The sequence below is a fragment of the Sebastes umbrosus genome, chromosome 23 (assembly GCF_015220745.1).
Source record: "Sebastes umbrosus isolate fSebUmb1 chromosome 23, fSebUmb1.pri, whole genome shotgun sequence".
Classification (NCBI taxonomy): Eukaryota; Metazoa; Chordata; class Actinopteri; order Perciformes; family Sebastidae; genus Sebastes; species Sebastes umbrosus.
Window position 1 is genome coordinate 20,711,272 of NC_051291.1, and position 20,150 is coordinate 20,731,421.

Sequence of the window (20,150 nt, forward strand, 5' to 3'; positions counted from 1 at the left end):
GCGTTCACTGACATCACGTTGAGTCTGTGAGGGGATGAAGATCCTGATTCTGTGACCATCACAAAGTGTTATCTATGAATCATTTGAGATATTTAGTGAGATGAGAAACAGGTCCTGCTGCTTTCATTATATTCAATTATTATCAAAAATATTGTATTATATTCACATCAAAACATCAACTGAGGAGAGATTTGATTTCTTAGAGGGATGGAAAGCAATTATTGTTTTGCCTGTGAAATTATTATTAATATTATCATCATCGTTATTATAATTATTTAGGGCTGTCAATCGATTAAAAGATTTAATTGTGATTAATCACAAATTAATCACACATTTTTTATCAGTTCAAAATGTACCTTAAAGGGAGATTTGTCAAGTATTTAATACTCATATCAACATGGGAGTGGGCAAATATGCTGCTTTATGCAAATAAATGTAAATATTTAACATTAAAAATCACTTACACAAAACAATGACAAAGTATTGTCCAGAAACCCTCACAGGTACTGCATTTAGCATAACAAACATGCATTATTATCATGTTAACTTTGGCAGCCCTAAAAAATGTAGATGTTTTGCAGCAGCAGCTGGTGTTTTATCAGAGGGCAGATGTTCACTGATTCACTGAACTTTAGATCACATTAACCCAAATGTCTAACAACAGCTGGAAACACGTTTCAGACCTTCAGACACCAACAGAGTCCTTCAAGACTTCTCTCAGAATACACAACCTTTCTATGATTATCAGTCACAAACTCATCAGGAGTCCATTTCCTCCAGAAACTCCTGCAGCTTAAACTCTCACACACTCACTATAAACACACTGTTAGCTTAGCAACATTAAGGCTAAAAACAACCCACAATACAACACTCTCTCTCAGCTCTCCATTCAAAAAAACAACAGAAAAACCTTTCAAACGTAATCTCCAGATAAAAACAGTCTGATATTTGGATCGATACGGTGATGACGTCAGTCTCGAGCTCGACTGCTTCTGTCTGAGAGGACCAGTCGGAGCGTGATGGCATCGACACGGCGCTCAGCGAGGCGAAGCGGGCCGATGTGTTGTTGCATGTTATTCTGAACGTCACTGAAGCGTCAGTAGAGACGAAGCTGCTTCAGTCAGACTCATCCTGACAGAGATCTCTGAAAATGTCTCAGGACCAAGACCAGGACCAGGACCAGGACCAGGACCAGGACCAGGACCAGGACCAAGCTCAGGACCAGGATCAGGAGACCTCGATGACCTCCATGCTGCCAGAGAAGCTGGACTGGCTGCCCCCCATGTCCTCTCTGGACCGGCTGTCTGTCCTCCCCGTCTCCGAACTCCATCTGGCAGCTGCGTCTCTTCAGCTGTTTCTCGAAGCTGCTCTCTTCGTGCCAGCTCCTCCTCGAGTCACCGCGGTCACCTGTCCTCTGATGGCTGCGCCGCCGCACCGCCTCCAGGCCGTGGCCGCAGCTGTAGGCCGCGAAGCCGCCGCCGCTCAGGATGGCCGAGGTGGAGTAGAAACGAGTGGAGTCGGAGGACAGGTACCAGCCGCCGGCCAGCGAGGACGTGGAGACGGTGACGGGGCCCAGCAGGATGTCCGAGTGCCAGCCCTTCAGGGCGCCGCCGGGTCCCGGTTTGGCCAGATGCTGCTGGCTGCGGGAGAGGCCGAACAGGAAGCTGGTGGCGTTCTCCTCCATGCTGCCGCTCCGGTGCAGCGAACAGTTTGGAGCAGCAGGTGGCGGTTTGGAAGCTGGCGGCGGCGGTGCGACTCGCTCCGGCGCACCGGCCTCCTCCTTGTCGGGGCTCTGCTCCGGTGTGGACTGCTCCGACACCTCCTCCACCGGCGAGAACTGGCACGGCTTACTGGTACACCTCTTTGAAGCCAGACGGTTTGAAGAACTCGCCAGCGTCCCCTGACCCTCCGTGAGGGACGAACACCCGGGTGAGGAGCGCTGCCTGCCCGGCTCGCCGTACGACTTGATGGCCAGAGAGAAGGAGCGCTTCAGCCGGGCGCTGTCTTCGGGTCCGTCGGCGAGCTGCAGGCCGCTCAGAGCCTGAGCCAGCAGGCAGCTCCTCGGGGGGCGTCGGCGAGAAACAACGGCAGGGTGAGGGGCTCCAGCAGGGCCAGACCTGGACCCGCCGGGGCCTCCTGATCCAGGTCCTCAGGTTGAACCGGGACTCGCTGCTGAACCTCTGGAGGATGGAGGAACTTGAGTTTGGTCTCCGTACCGGGAGGACTCTTGATCTTCTTCTCAAAGTCCAGCAGCTGACCCAGGAAGTTGAAGTTGGGCGAGATGGTCGGCCTCTTCTCCTTCACAAACCTCAACGACACAAAGAAAGGAACCATTAGAGAGGATCATAACGATGGGCTCTAATTAACAGAGACACTCAGAGACACGTTAATTAATGAGGTTAACGAGGGACGGACGGAGGACAGGAATGTGGACGATGAACACCAAACAGGAAAGCTGAACTCGATGTCAAAGCTGACGTTGTGTAACATCCACTGAGGAAATAGTTTCAGAGGTCACGTAATACACTGAATAAAAACACTGACCGTAGGAGGCTTTAACAAGACACCTCTCAAACTGCATTATGGGAAATGTAGGATTCAGTTTCTCTGGTCTCTGTTCAGATCAGAAAGTCACACAATAACACAAACTAACTAACTGATGGATGCAGCGGGTAGACCAGCAACCCCCCTGTTCTGAGAGGTTAAAATTGCTGGTTTTACTTCTTGGTAAAATCACTTCTTTCAGTTTATTTCCAAACTGATCACAGCTAACGTTGACTCAGCTAGTGCTAACGTTCACATTATTCAGAACCTTATCGATTAAACTGACCGTGCTAACCTACGTCACTGCTTGCTGCTAACGGCTGAGTGGACGTTTATATTTGATAAACCTGTCTGTAGTTTCCTGTGTCTCACCTGTAGGCCTCGTCCAGAGACATGTCCATCCTCTTCATGATGTAGGCGATGGCGATAGTGGCGGAGCGGAGCGATCCCCGGCCAGACAGTGAACCAGGACCCGGGAGTTGGAGGCTTTAGCCTTCTCTGAAAACACACACACAGAGAGGTTCAGACCGACCTGAGACCAGCTCTTATCTGGACTATCAGGAGTATTTACTCTGATAGATGCTCATATATTCACCTATGAACTCCACGGATCGGTCCAGCCACGCAGGATCTTCCTCACAGAACGAGTCGTTGACAGGACCCTCAGGAAGTGGGACTCTGGATGAAGTCCGGTTTGGGGCACGTGTTACTGGCGTTCAGGACGTACACGATGTCGTTCTGCTGCATCAGGGTCCTGGAAAACACAAAACCAGATGAGGGATCAGGACCTGGGTTCTTCTAAGCTATGGTGATCGCTGTTTCATCAGAGACCAGGACCTGGTTTCCTACAGGCTAACGTGATCTTGTTCATCAGAGATCAGATCTGGGGGCCAGTTGAGTTTCTCTGTACGAATGACACTTAAGGCTTACTTTCCTCTTAGCTGATGGGTTTACTTAAAGGTGTTTGCACAGAATCTCTTAAGAGGTTCCTTATTTAAGGACAACTTTAGAGGCATTTACTTCCAGCTGGACGTAAAACACAGAACCTGAGGCCTGTACTACGAAGCAGGATTTGCGGTTAGCGAGGTAACTTCAGGGGGTTTCCCGTCCTACGAAGGTGGATCACTTCTTACCCGGGGTAGATCGCCATGGTAACTGATGCTGAACAGCTAACCTGCTCAGGAGCAGGTTATGTTCAGATAAGAGATCAACTCGTATAAAAGCACCGCTTACTGACCAATCAGAGCTCAGTGCGCAGATTGTAATGGTAATATTAAACAAATATGAAGAGGTTTAAGGTCATAATCCAGACTAAAAAAACAACACAGTTTAAACTGACAGATGCAGGAAGGACAAGCTGGATTTATGCTGAGGTTGTTTACCGCTTTGAATTATGTTTTTATACTTATTGTTATACTTGCTCTTGAGTCCGTTTTCACACTGGCCGGAGACGAGGACGCAGCTTAAAGAAGGTTGAAATAGTTATACACACCCCGTATTTATTAATGGGCATAATGAGGTGTAACCATCCATCCATTACATTTCTTAAAGCTATTTATATCTAGACGAATTTATCTGACTTTAGAGTGTTTCCGCTAAATTAATAGTCTGTTTAATTTACGCTTCACTCATCAGGAGTTTTTTTCTTTCACCAGCTGGTTTTCCTGCATTTGGCAGCTTCAACTGTGTTACTTTTAGTCTGATTATGTGTTTAACTTCTTCGTATTTGTCTAATATAGTTCACTCTTCCTTGTAAAATGTGCCACTCTGCCTGTCTGTCTGCAAGTCAGCAGACTTGTCAATGTCTGTTGATTGGTCAGATGCTGCAAACACCTCCCCGATCATGTGAACGCGCTCATAACCAGACTGAGAAACCCTGGGTTGATTTACCGAGTTGATAACCACCTTCATATGATTGTTTAGCGTGATCTTGTTTGTTAGGGGTTCGTTAAACCAGCTAACGAGAAGATACCCTGGTATGTTGAACTCGCTTCGTAGTACAGGCCTCTGGTTCTGAATCAGATTTTTACATGTGAGCATTCAGACAGGGAAATCACTGTGACACTCAGGTGTTTTAGTAACGATGGTCTGCATCTAAACACAACTAAAAGACGTATAATTATCCAACAGGTGGTTTGTGACTGTGTGACACTGAAAACCTGAGTGTGAACAGCTGATCTCCGATTATTAACCTTGTTGAGGACGTCTCTCTGACAGCCCAGGTACAGGTGATGCAGGATGCGGGTCGGTCCGGTGTTGGTGACGGGGAGGCAGGGCTGAGACATACAGGAGGGAACCAGACTGGAACTTCCCCTCACACAGACCAGAAACAGGTGGGAGAACCCGGAGAACCCACCTGAGATGAACCAACATATAGACACAGGTATGATCCTCTGTTCTCAGTAGGTGTGTTTACATGAACCCTCATACAGACGAAACCTCTTCTAGTGATCACGTCTGTCCAGGTCCAATTGATCACTATCAGCAGATCATTATTAGAACTGAAGTTTTGTTGTTGTGCATCATTTCTCCTGCAGATTACCACCTAACTAACAATTGTAGATTTATTACATGAATACAAAGTAATGAAACGGACCGCTTCGCTATTTACTGGCTCACTTCTTCTGCCTTTTTCCCCCCCCGAGGGGGAGGCGTTGCCGTTTTTGGCCGGTTCATTGTCACTGCAGCCGGCCGGCGGTGCATGCAGATGAACGGCTCCCCCTCTGTCGCGACTCCTCGCTCGCTCACCTGGTGAGCGGCGTGGAGGGAGACGGGCGGCCATTCATCCTCATGTGCTGTTGATACTGCGGTCCCCGAGGAGCCGGTCGGCCAAATGTCATCACTTCATCATTTTATCCTGTTGGACATTTCTCGTTAAATTGTTATAATTAACATATGAATTCTGGAGTTATGATGCCAGTAGCGTGTTCTGTGAGGTCACAGTGACCTTTGACCACCAAAATCTAAATCAGTCCAAGAGTCCAGGTGGACGTTTGTGCCACATTTAATTTATCACAAGAACAGGACGGACGAAAACATAATTCATAAAAAGACTAATTCCTCAAACAGCTGCTCACTGTGGTTTCTATCAGACCAACAGGAAGAAATAGTGACCTTTTGAGGACTATTTTCAGTGGCGGATGAATCCACATGTGGTGCTCTAGTCTAGTTGTTTAGTGTCAGCAGACACTGGGGCGAAATGTGCCGGTGTGGTTGGGTTTGTCAGTGTGAAATGGAAGGAATGTTGATGTGTTGTTGTCAGTGGCACTTTATCACTGATCCAAAGGGTGTCACAAAAAATTTAATGTAATGAATAAACTACAGTGAGTGTTCATGGTTAATGTTTTGATTAAAATTAGTGGAAAAAGATCTCCAGTTTTTAACTAGTTTCTCATCTTTAATGAAAAAAAAAATGAAAAAAGTTTATATTTTATAAACTTTACTGCTACAGCCTCATATTTAAAGTCAGATTATGATCCTCTTTTCTCTCTAAACTTCCCTCCTGTTAAAGTAAATATTGATGCTCATTTTCTCATGTACTCACAGCAGATAGCACTAGTTGTTGTGTAACTGTGAAACCTTTGACCGAGTGGTTGTGGGTCTTCTTTTTTTTTTTTACATGTGAGGGGTGGAGTCGCCAGAGCAGCATGACATCATGGTTACATAACGTAACCCTCAGTGAAAGAAGGGAGGACGCCTGCAGTCTGCCCGCCTGTCGGTCAAACTAATAAACTGCTTTATCACAAGAGACTGAAACTCTCTGTTCAACAGCAGCAACAAAAAAAAGACTGGAAAAACACATGGAAGCTGGGTTTAAAAAATATTAATCAACAAGTTTCTTCTATTAACTCGAACTAGTCTCTCTCAAGAGGGGTTTTATAGGATTCTGATGCCGACCTTAAACTAAACAACTTTTCAACTTGATTTCACTGTCGCAGAGTTTTTCTAGAGTTGCGTCGCGCTGGGCCGTGATCTTGAATAGTTTAGTGCATAAGGTGGTCATAAAACTCAGTCTAAGCTGTCTTAAGTCAGCCTTTTTCTCATCTTCTGATAAAAATCAAACAAGTTTTAATATTATCTTAAGTTCAATGACGCAAGCATTGTCAACAACCAATAGGAAGCGCTCTCTCCAGCACCAAACAGGAAGTAGAAAGTAAACATGGAGAGAACTGGTGGAGTTATGGCGTGAACAAGAGTTCCTCTTTGACGTGTCCTCCCATTTGTATCACGATAGAGCGGTGAAGGAAAAAAGCTGCAGAGAGTATGCTATATAAGATAGCTAGCTGGCCAACCACTGTCTCAAACGGGGCTACTTGCAAAGCTAACGTTTAGCGGTCTGTCTCTGTGTGTCGATTGATGTGATTGAAAGCCAGCAGTTTCAGCTGAAACGTATGGTTAGCTCGTAGGCTAATAGCAAACATTCCGTAGCTACCGTTAGCTGGCAAGTATCCTCCTAATGGTTGTTGAGTATGTTCGCATCATTGAACTTATGATAATAATAGAAATTGTTTTGATTTTATGGGATTAGAGCGCCACAACTCTAGAAAACTCTCGGATTTTATTTCAACATTGGACATATGTCTGCGAGCGTGAATGGCTAGAGAAGTGGTCTGATGTGAGGTCGGCATCGGTCCTGTGGATGTTTTAAGCTGTACTAACCTGAGAGCAGGTGAACGGAGGGGAAGCTCCGCTCCAGTTTCAACAGCAGGACGCTGAGGAAAGACTCGGAGCTGAGAGACGCTGGATCTGAAGAACTCTGATCGTAAACAACCACCTCCTGATCGCCCTGCAGCTCCACTACAACACACAGAGACACAAAGAGACACCTTTAGTTCATTATAATATAACAGACGCTTTTATTACAGTTACTCAGATTAAACATTCATGTGATGCTCGTAACTGAGACCCGTCAGAAATGATGGATCTAACTTCCACGCTAAGACCTGAGCTGTGGTCTGTCTATAGTGATGTATTAGCCTCCCAGTGTGAAGGTGAAACCCGTCTTCCTCTCAGCGGAGAACTAAACCACGCTGGTTTGGCGGCGTTACAACTCGTCCTCACTCGAGGAAACTCTGCTTTCTCTCCTCGCTGCTCACAGAATTAATTACAGCTCATAATCGGACGGAAAATGTTGCCTCAGATAATAAAAAAGGAGCCGCCGAGCTTCCCCTCGAAGCCGTTATTCCAGTTTAACACGACACCACAGAAAGGGAGGAGCGGCCTCCGCTGCTCGCCAACGCTCTTTGTTAAATATAAATATACTGTTGTGAGGTCAAACGCCCACGATCAGAGGAGGTTAGAGAGAGAGCAGAGAGAGTGCAGAGAGACGGCAGACATCAGATAGAGGGAGGATTTATAACCACAGGGGGGATCAGGGGGTACTCCTCTAGTAAAATATTAGTTTCCTGAAATCTGATGACTTAAAGAATGACAGCAAATAAATAATAAGTACACTGCAACAGCATTTTTATGTTTAATACTTTTAATTTGACTTTTAAATCTCAGGAAGAAAACTGAATAATTCACCTCCGGAGGTGTCGGAGTCACAACTCAGTAAATCCAAATGTATGTGTATCTATCTACTCTTCTATTTAATTTTCCACTTTTATTTATTTTATTTTTGCATTTATTTTTTCATCACTAAAATGTATTAATTAATTAAATTATATATATTTATTTAATGTAATATTACTGGGGGAAAATAACACAAAAGGTAAATAAATAACACAAATTAAACAGAAATATCATACATTTAGTTTTAATATTATTTTTAGCATATTTAATGGCATATTATTTATTTATCAAGTTATTTTATTTATTTTGATTAACTTTTCAATTATTTCTTTATTTTTAGATGTATTTTTTTATTATTTAAATGTATTTATTCATTATTAAATCATATTTATTTATTTATTTATGTGTAGATAGGGGGATTAATAGAAAAGGTAAATACATAAATGAAGTAATTAAAACAGAAATATCAATTTATGTTACATTTTAGCGATTAATCAATTCCTTTATCGAGTCATTAATTCATTCAATTATTTCTTTATTTTATTAACTTTTCAATGTATTTTCTTTATTTTTGCATTTCTTTTTTTATTTATTTAAATGTATTTATTCAGTATGAATCATATGTATTTATGTATATCGGGGGAATTAAAACAAAAGGTAAGTAAATAAATGAAGCAAATTTAAACAGAAATATAAATTCATGTCACATGTTATCAATTAATTAATGCCTACATTTATTTTTGATATTATGTTTGTTATATTTAATAACATATTTATTTATTTATCAAGTCATTTATTTATGTTAACTTTAAATGTATTTATGTTTGCATTTATTTTTTGATTTATTTTCTTAGAAGAGAAGGAGGGACATTTCTGTCTCTCAGTGTTTTACACTATCTTCATCTCCTCCAATGATTTACAGTAACACCTGAATGCACCTGTAGTGGACCAGGTTCTGACCCTGCTGGTTCTGTGTGTTTACCTTCTTCTTGGCCGAGTGCTGCAGCAGTTCAGCGATCTGGACCTTGTCCTGCTGCAGCCTCCTCTTCATCAGCTTGGAGCAGTTCACGTTGACCGCCTCCAGGATGTGCGAGGCGTTGTAGTCCACGAAGGACCGGCTGTCGATCAGCACCACCCGGTCCAGCCCCCCCTCCAGCAGCGCCACCAGAGCCTCGGCCCCGATGGGCCGCGCCGCTCCGGCCATCCCGGACTGGACCTGGACCATGATGCTGGTCCCGCAGGATGCTCCGACATGTCAAAACCACTTCCCCCTCCCGGTCCCTCCCTCCCCCCACCCCCCACACCCCACCCCCCTTTCTCCCTGACGGTAGTCCTCCTCCCCCTCCTTCTCCTCCTCCTCCTGGCGTCCCGGGCCGGCGGTCCAGCGCAGTGACGCAGCCTGCGAGGAACCTCAGAGGATCAAGAGCTCCATTGTGTCGGTCGGGTATGATGTCATCCTGATGGCGGCTTGGCAGCCCAGATCCCAGAGACAGACAGAGAGAGAGAGGAGGGTCTCACTCTGCCTGAAAGGCAGGAACCAAACCCCCTCTAACTAACTAACTAACTAACTAACTAACTGACTGAAAGAGTGTTTCTTTGTGTACAGTCTCTCGGTGGCATGCAGGCCGACGAGGACGGGGTCGGGGGGGTCTCCTTCACACCACGCAGGTGTGAAACAAAAGGCGACGTTGCTCCTGGACTGAGCACTGATGACATCACTCTGCACCCTAATCCATGGTCTTCATGCTGAGCTGGTTTCACACTTTGGGACAGAAACAAAAACAGAGTCAGATTTGTATTCAGTCTCTTTATGATTAGTAATCTACAAACATTCATAAATAATACATCATTCAGATTTTCTATTTTCTCTGTTCTGTAGGCATCCTACGCTGCCGCCTGGTGTCTTTGCGTTGCTAAGAAACCACCTGGATAGTGTTAAAGGGATGGTTCTGAATAGGGAACTGAATGCCGTTATATCGCTCTCTTCAAAGCCACCAGACTCCATTCACAAAAACCAGTAATTTGTACCTCTCAGAACAGGGGAGTAGCTGGTCTACCGCTGCATCAATCAGTTAGTTTGTTTGTGATGTTGACGGTTCGGCAAAACTTTTTTCGTCAAACAACTAAAACAGATGATCTGGTTCTGGTTTGACTCACTAATCACTAATGCAACAAATACTTATTAATTAATTATTTATTTATACGTGTAATGTTTGGCTGTTTTCTATGGAGGACAGAACCTGCCAAAATAAATAAATAATTGAACTCCATAAATAAAAAAAATAAATCTGTAAAAAAATAATATTATAAATAAATGTAGGCATTAATTAATTTGATGAAATGTGACATTATTGATATTTGTTTTAATTTGCTTCTTTATTTATTTACCTTTGTATTCATTCCCTTATCTATCTAGTCTTCTATTTAATTTTCCACTTTTTTTATTAACATTTAAATCCATTTATTTATTTCTGCATTTATTTTTAATTTATTTAAATGTACTTATTAATTCTTAAATCATATGTATTTATTTATTTATTGGGACAACAAACTTTAAAATATATATTTTAAGAATAATTAATTATTTAAAACTTAATCAAAATTAATTTAAAGTGGAAAATGAAATAGAAGACAGGGTAGATAGGATTAAAGGTAAATAAATAAAGAAGCAAATTAAAACAGAAATATAAATTTATACCACATTTTATTCAATTCATGCTTTATCGAGTCATTTATTTATTTATTTATTTTGATTTGGCAGCTTCTGTCCTCCACAGTTTGATGACCCTATTTTTATATGTTAAAAAGTGAACAAAACAGTGCGTTCGCTGGTGTACCGCTGCGTCGATCGGTTAGTTTGTTGGTGTTATTGTGTGACTTTGGTGAATCTGAACTAACATGGAGCGAAATCAGTAAATATCATGCCAACCTGATCATTAGATTTTGATATTTAGTCCTGAAGGTGGCGCTACAGGAAAGGTCAGAAGGTCATCGAAATGCTGAGGATTCATCCTCTGGAAACAGGAAAACCTTCATCAGCTTTAAGACCAAATGTCATCACATTATTGGAGGTTGTTTGATTGATAACTCTTTAAAATGAAACAGCCTCTAATATTAACTTCGCGTCCGCTCCGACCTCGCTGATTGAAGTAGATCTTTTTAACTTCCTGTCAGAACCGCGTTCCCTCTCTGCACGCTGACTCACTGATCTGCAGCAGGAAATTCCCTCATGTTGTAAAAACCAGCAGTTACAGAGCCGACACAAAAGAAAATCCCCAAAACATGTTCCTCCTCCAGCAGCCCACACGCCATCACAACGCACTATCACACGCCATCATACACACATTATCACACACACACACACACACTATCACATCAGTCACACCATGAGCCAGAAAACTCTCCACCAGCTCCAAACATAACAGAACGGTTTAATTCCTGACCATGTACTCAGACTGTTTCAGTGATCCTATGAAGTCAGAAATGTTTTTTTTATTTGAATAAGATGTGATTAAAAGTTAATTGGCTAAGTCTTTGTTTTTATCCATTTGGCCTGTTTATGTATTGATTATGGAGCTGTTGTGAGCTCATAGTAGGGCTAGACGATATGGAGAAAATCAAATATCTTTACCGAATACCTCGATATCCATATTGCAACGATATTGTCGAGGGTGACTATTGGTGCTTTTACAAAATATTTAGACAATACTATTTTTGATAAATTATCATCAGTAATGTGGATATAATGACTAAGTGGGTAAAGGCAAATAATAGAATAGCTATACAGTCTGGTAAGTTCAGGAAATTACATCACTTTACTGTAGTTCAGGCCTTTAAAATCAGGAAAAGACAACACTTAAGCCATATTATGATATTACGATATCTAGTCTCATAGGTAGGGGGGGCAGCCCCTACAAGTTTCTAGGCAAACCTAAATTCTACATGTGTATAAAATCCATCATAAATCTTGGAATACAACTGTTCAAATCAAATAAATCTTCATTTCAAACAGTCCTGGTAAGTTAAAAGAATACAACACCTCTACGTTGAGAGGAAGTAGCACAGAGACGCAGCAACAACAGAATAAAGTGTAATAAAATAACATAATAAAACGTTCTGTGTGTTCTGAAGCAGTTAAAACAGTCTGAAGCGTCTGAATCAGCCTGAGGCGGCGTCTCTAACATCATGTTCCTCTTCACACTAGAAACCAGAAGAAATGAGATTCAATTATGTTTCTTCAAGCCGGGACATTCCTCTGCAGATATCTGATCTCAGTCTAATTACCGGCTACAAACTCCTCTGAACAGATCTGAACAGCATCAGACTCTTATTATCTTATCAAATATATCTGAGTGATGATTGGGAGGATTCACAGGTCACAGAGGGTCAACACTGAAATACTTTATTTATTAAATCATACTTTAAATAGTCTAATTTATCTGTGATGATGGGGAGGATTCACAGGTCACAGAGGGTCAACACGGAAATACTTTATTCATTAAATCATCTACTGAAAATCTACTGAAACCAAATGACCTTCTGTGGTCCGTTCAGCTTCTTCTTTTGTTTCTGAACTTCCTCAAATATAACAAAAGTCATAACAGTAGTTTTGATATTTGGAGGAACAAATGACGGATTGTTTTGTGTCCGAGAATGAAACCTGAAAATATATGGAGGACGGAACCTGTCAAAAATCAGAAAAATAATGGATGACTTGATAATTGAATAAATGTCATTAAATGTAGCAAAGATAATATTTAAAAGTAATTAACTATTTGATAAAATGTGACATAAATGTATTTTATTATTGTTTAAATGTATTCATTTATTTTTGCAATTAACTTTATGTTTTTATGTATTTATTTACTTATTTATTACACATTTTATCAATACATTTTTATAATTTATTTTGAATATTATTTTTGCTACATTTAAATTGTATTTATTTATGTATCTATCTACTGTGTAATTGTCCCTTTTATTTATTTATGTATTTATTTAATTATTTTAAAATGTATTTATTTATTTTATATTCAGTCATTTATTTTTATATTTCTTCTTATATTTGTTTATTTATTTTTTGCAGTTATTTTTTAGTTTTTTTATATTTCTTTTTAAATGTACGTATTTATTTATGTATTTATGCACAATTTTCCCTTTTCTTTTCACACCCTTATTTATTTCCCCAAACTTATTTATTTTCTTGTATTCTTTCTTTATACATTTCTACATAATTATGTTTAATAAGGAGGCAAATTAAAAACAGAAATATCAATTTATGTCACATTTGATCAATTAATTAATGGCTACATTTATTTTGAATATTTTAAAATAAGGGGTGAAATGCAAAAGGAAAATCATGTATAAATAATGAAATAAATGCATAAAAACATACGTTTAAAAATAAATAGAAAATAAAAAAAATTAAAATAAGTGCAAAAATAAATAAATACAAAATAAATGCTAAAATAAATAAATAAATTAAAATAAATGAATAAATTAAAAATAAATGCAAAAATAAATAAATAAATTTAAATATAAAAATATATGGATAAATAAATAAACAAAAGGGAAATTCCAACAGAACAGTAAATAAATAAGGGAATTAATACAAAGATAAATAATAAAGAAGCAAATTAAAAACAGAAATATATATTTTATGTCACCATTTAATCAATTAATTAATTAATTTAATATTTAATATTATTTTTGCTACTTTTAATGACATATTTATTCATTTATCGAGTAATTTACTAATTTATTTTTTATTTTGGCAGGTTACATCCTCCATAAAAATAAGGCATAATAGGTCCTCTTTAACACCAATCAGTTCACAAAGGAACCAGATCTGATGTATCTTGATATGAATCAGATATAAACTAGTGAGCAGGTAGCTTCCTGGTTCCACCTGCAGCAGGTGTGTTCACCTGTCTGATGACTCGGACCAAAGGTTAATAACTCCGCCGTGATAGCAGACAATCAGAGGACTTTAACCCCCCTGACATCACAGCTCACCACGACCCAAAATCAACACAGATATATTTAATATAACCAGAGCTGATTACTGACACCTCAACAACCTGGTTCACATGTAGAACAAAGACTCAGATATAAAAAATACCAGCCTATAAAACCTTCTGAAACATCACAACTAAAACAAACGGTCCTGTAAAGGGGAGACTCGTGGTACCCATAGAACCCATATTTAGGCACATGTCTGGGAGGTCAGGGGTCAAGGGACCCTTTGGAAAATGGCCATGACAGTTTTTCCTCCCCAAAATTTAGTGTAAGTTTGGAGCGTTATTTAAACCTCCTTAATGACAAGATAGTATAACATGGCTGGTACCGATGGATTCATTAGGTTTTCTCGTTTCATATGATATCAGTATCTTCACCCTAGCTTTAAAACTGAGCTGCTACAACCTCCGAAAGATTGATTGCGTTAAAGAGCGTTAAATAAACTAGTTGTGTTGAAACGATTTTGCGTTACCGTGTTATTATCGCGTTAACTTCTACAGCCCTAAAATAAATAAATAAATAAATAAATAAATAACTCTAATGGGTTTAAGTATTACATAAAGCTGTTATTATTGCTTTGAGTTTTCATCATTTAAACCGCCAACAAACCACTAAACACCGACCGACACCTCACAGCTCCATCACTCATGTTTACACTCAGATGTGACCTTTAAAATGTGACCTTTAAATCTGCTGGAAAACAATCTTCTCACTTCTCAAAGATCACACGACTTCCTCACTGAGCCAAATGAGACTAAAATCACAATAAAACACCATCACAGCAGCCGAATATCTGATCTGTGATGTGACACTAACATACATTTTAACAATAATATAAGACTGAATGAGGAGCATCGTCTCTGAAACACCACTACTGCTGCTCAAAGTGAAAATAAAAACATCTCGTGATTAAGGGAAGTTTTCAGTCTTACAGTCAGCATTATGGTTAATTTATGACCATAAAACACACATCACATCTCATACATAACATGTTGTGTGTGAGAGAAAGAAAGTCTGTTTTTGCTAAGAAATAGTTAAAATATACACTGTACAACTTATATGATCAAGATCATTATTTTATCCCCTAAATGTACTTAATTCTCCATTAATTCCAGATGTCATTTATAAAACATGCTAAAGGAAATGTAAAAGTTCATATTGTGGATTTTAAGGGGTTTGTGTAGTCTGGTGATAAAGTGAGGTTATGGTAGTGTCTTTTGTTGTTATTAGTTATTATTAATGTGAAAGGATCCATTAAATTTGGTATTTTTTTTCCATTAAATGACCCCTGGGCTCCTTTACTTCTTAGGTCACGTTGCCCTTAAAGCTGAAGTAGGCGAGATTGGAGCAAAGATAATTAAAAAAAGTTATATTTATAAAACGGTATATCGCTATAGTCGTGACAGTAGTACATGAAACAGGTACCTGAAAAAAAAAAAAAAAGGTGTCTCTGTGTCCTCCGGGTGCTCCTAACGGCATCTGCAAGATTTCACAGACCGGAGGAAAACAAGCAGTAAGAGCTGATCTGAGTCTGCTGTCCAGCTGCTGTCTATGAGAGCCGGTTGTCAATCACTCGCGAACTCCAACCAGACGGTCAAACTAGGCAGCGCTGATCAAATATGAATCAATATTCTGTTACGTTATTGCCTATTTCTCTCCTCAAATGTTTTCAGAATCATCTTGTAGTGCACGGTTTAGCTGTAAAATGAGAAAGTTTGTGACGCCGCCGCCATTGTAAAATCTGGCGAAGGAACGCCAAGTTCCGGTCACATGACCGGAGCACAGCTAATAGGAACGCTCTCTCAATGAAATGACCTGTGATTGGTCAAAGTCTCCCGTCACGGGCTAGATTTTCTAAAGCCTGAAAACAGAGCCATGAGAGGTGCAGAAGTCTAGTTATCTCTCAGAACACTTGAAATACAATATGCTGAAAGGTTATTATGGGATTTTTGCCTATAATGCCCAAAAATATACTGCCTACTGCCACTTTAAACTAACAAATAAAGGCTTTTGAGATTAAGGGTATTTGTTTAAGGTGTTATTGGCAAATCACTTTCTTTATTAAAAAACGCTTTTGGAATTAAATGTTGGTTGAACTATAATGTCAGCTAATTAAAGGTTTTGTTAACACCATTCAATAAGAAAATAAGAGTATAAGCTGAGTTTGGGTATACTTTAACACATACAGTATTTGGGTGACATTTTCTTCAAACTTTCAGGATATTATTTTATTATTTAACATGGTATCAGAGAAATAGGTAATGAAAACTTGTGTTATGTTAAGGAGGTTTGTCCTTTTTTAAAGGGAGATTTAATGGAAATGTAAATTTAACATAAGGTGGTATTATAAAGTAATGTATACTCCATCTAGTAAAATCTCCTGTTATTTAAAGGAGGTTTGGCATTAGAGGGAGATTAATGGAAATGTCAGATTTAACTTTAATGTGTCAGCTAATAAAAAGTTGGGTCAGCAGTATTTAATGAGTAAAAGACAGTTTGTTTGAACTTGTAGACGTATTCGGGCAACATTTTCAGATGTTACATTAACTTTTTGCATTAAATTAAGGGGGGATACATGTAAATCTAAGGTTTAAACTTTAATGTCAGCAAATAAAAAGTTGTGTAAACAGGAAATACACACAAGTATATGAATATAAAATAGTTTTTGGCCAACTTTTAAGAGAACCTTACACACGTTTGGACGACATTTTTTAAGTGGTTTGCTCTAAGGTGGTATCATAAAGTAGCTAATGTAAAAGTAACGTAAACTCCATCTACTAAAAACTACTGTTATTTAAAGGAGGTTTGGCATTAGGGGGAGATTAGAGGAAGTGTAAGATTGAACTTTAATCTTTAATTAATGCTAATAAAAAGTTGTGTTAATAAGTATATGAGTATGAACAGTGATCAGAATTAAGGGGTTTCTTTAAGCTGGCAGGTTATTATTAAGGTGGCTAAATGTAATGTAGTGAATCCTCTGAATCCTCTACTAAAACCTCCTGTTATTCTGAGGAGGTTTGGCATTAGAGGGAGACTCATGGAAATGTTTAACTTTAATGTGTCAGTTAATAAAAAGTAGTGTAAACAGTATTTAAATGAGTAAATATGTGTACTGAGGGAGTTTGGTAGAACTTGTAGACGTATTTGGGCAACATTTCAGATGTTACATTAATTTTTTGCATTAAATAAGGGGGGATTCATGTAAATCTAAGTTTAAACTGTAATGTCAGCAAATAAAAAGTTGTGTAAACAGGAAATACACACAAGTATATCAGTATAAAATAGTTTGGGCCAACTTTTAAGAGAACTTTACACACGTTGGACGACATTTTTTAAGTGGTTTGTTCTAAGGTGGTATCATAAAGTAGCTAATGTAAAAGTAACGTATACGCCATCTACTAAAAACTACTGTTTATTTAAAGGATGTTTGGCATTAGAGGGAGATTAGAGGAAATGTAAGATTTAACTTTAATCTTGAATTAATGCTAATAAAAAGTTGTGTTATAAATATATGAGTATAAAACAGTGATCAAGAATTAAGCTTTTTTTTTAAGCTCGCAGGTTATTATTAAGGTGGCCAAATTTAATGTAGTGAATCCTCATCCTCTATCTAAAACCTCCTGTTATTTAAAGGGGGTTTGGGATTAGAGGGAGATTAATGGAAATGTCAGATTTAACTTTAATATCAGCTAATAAAAAGTTGGATCAGCAGTATTTAATGAGTAAAGACAGTTTGGTTGAACTTGAAGACGTATTGGGGCAACATTTTCAGATGTGTACATTAACTTTTTGCATTAAATAAGGGGGGATTCATGTAAATCTAGGTTAAAACTTAATGTCAGCAAATAAAAAAGATTGTGTAAACAGGAAATACACACAAGTATATGAATATAAAATAGTTTGGGCCAACTTTTAAGAGAACCTTTCACACGTTTGGACGACATTTTTTAAGTGGTTTTGTTCATAAAGTAGCTCATGTAAAAGAAACGTATACTCCATCTACTAAGAACTACTGTTATTTAAAGGAGGTTTGGCATTAGAGGGAGATTAGAGGAAATGTAAGATTTAACTTTAATTAATGCTAATAAAAAGTTGTGTTAATAAGTATAAACAGTGATCAAGAATTAAGGGGTTTTCTTTGAGCTGGCAGGTTATTGTTAAGGTGGCTAAATGTAATGTAGTGAATACTCATCCTCTACTAAAACCTTCTGTTATTATTATTATTATTATTATTATTATTATTATTATTATTATTATTATTAATAATAATAATAATTTATTCTGAGGAGGTTTGGCATTAGAGGGAGATTAATGGAAATGTTTAACTTTAATGTGTCAGTTAATAAGAAGTAGTGTAAACAGTATTTAATGAGTGAATATGAGTAGTGAGGGAGTTAGTGTGAACTTGTAGAGCTGTTCAGGCGACATTTTCAGACGTTTCTTTAACGTTAGCTAACCGTTCTCGTTAGCAGTTAGCCGTTCTGTGACATTTTGTCGGCTCTGTTTCGGTGTTTCGGTTGTTACCGACCGACTGACCGTCGCCAGGCCGACTCCTGTAAAAACAAGCTGAAAACACACAGCGACATTTCCCTCCGTCATGTTCCGGTCGTTACTCATTTTAACATACGGTGGTGTTACCGTCAACACGACTAAACGGTAATGGAACTTTACCAGACGCTGATTTAAACACTTTAAACCGGGAATTTAACGTTAACTCACCGTTTGAAAACTCGACGTCAAAAGTCCAAAACGGCTCCAGAACCGTCCAGGTCGGTTACAGAGGGAGTAGAGACTGAGGAGAGGTTAATGGAGTAACGTTATAAAATTAGAGTTAGAGGTGAAGAAGAGAAGAAGAAGAGAAGAAGAAGAGGAGGAAGAAGAGGTCGCCTCGCTGCCTCAGTCCTCCTGCTGCCATCAGAGACGATGAGACGATGAGGTCACTGCGTTAAAAATAAAAGGATGTCGTCATCGAAGCTCCAGTCAAATGAACTCAACAGGCTTCTTAAAGGCGCAGGCACCCAGTTAACGGCTGAGCCGACAGAAAGCAACTAAAGGTTCAAACAATAAATAAATACATACATTTAAAAATAAATATAAAATAAAATTAGGAGTAAATATAAAAATAAATGAATAAATATAAAATAAATGCAAATATAAATAAATTAAAAATAAATACATAAATAAATGAAGGGGGGGAATTAAACAGTAGATAAGTAAATAAATTATTAAATATATACATAAATAAATACACATATTTAAAAATAAATATAAAATAAAATTAGGAATAAATATAAAAATGAATGAATAAATATAAAATAAATACATAAATAAATAAAGGGGAAATTAAACAGTAGATAAATAAATAAATATTACATGTCATTAAATGTAGTAAAAATAATATTAAAATAAATGTATCCATAATTAATTGATAAAATGTTACATAAGTTGATATTTCTAACACACTGTTTTCAATTTCTAATTTGCTTCTTATTTTATTTATTTTGTATTATTCCCTTATGTATTCATCTTATGTGTGAAGGTGACTCACAGGAACATCAGTGGGGCCCAGTAATGAACCCTGTGGTTCACCGCAGTCACTTCACAGCTTCCAGAACATCGAAAGGATCTTTCTTCTTCAGTATTTTTGTTTCCAACATTCATGTTGGGTGAACTAAACGAGCTGCTTAAATTGTTGATTGCACAAAAATGAGTGACGTGTGTTCGTAGCGTTTATTAATCAGCTGAGTCTGGTTCAGTTTCAGTTCCAGGACGGCGAAACAGAGCGAGAACAATGGACGTGAATGGAAGTAGAAGAAGATTGAAAGGTTCTCATACTGGAGCAATTCTCATGCATGATTAACTCACACTGATGAATGAGACCATCAGAGCTGCTGCAGAGCTGGACACACTGTCGTGGCCATTTCTAAAGGGGTCCATTGACCTCTGACCTCCAGATATGTGAATGAAAATGGGTTATATGGGTATCCACGAGTCTCCCCTTTACAGACATGCCCACTTTATGATAATCACATACCGTTTGGGGCAAGTCATAGTCAAGTCAGCACACTGACACA

General features: G+C 38.7%; 1 protein-coding gene across 1 annotated transcript; it reads right to left on the bottom strand.

Moving 5' to 3' along the window:
* Window positions 1-689: 689 nt before the first annotated feature.
* On the bottom strand, window positions 690-19,065 carry dusp16 (dual specificity phosphatase 16). Its single transcript, XM_037761036.1, is given in 15 exon segments — window positions 690-1,314; window positions 1,316-1,855; window positions 1,857-1,906; window positions 1,948-2,065; window positions 2,068-2,308; window positions 2,917-2,993; window positions 2,996-3,042; window positions 3,140-3,205; window positions 3,208-3,228; window positions 3,231-3,298; window positions 4,738-4,900; window positions 7,204-7,341; window position 7,783; window positions 9,041-9,820; window positions 18,796-19,065. Coding segments are annotated over 14 exon segments (1,860 nt in total). The 5' UTR covers window positions 9,284-9,820; window positions 18,796-19,065; the 3' UTR covers window positions 690-1,227.
* Between the last annotated feature and the right edge of the window lie 1,085 nt (window positions 19,066-20,150).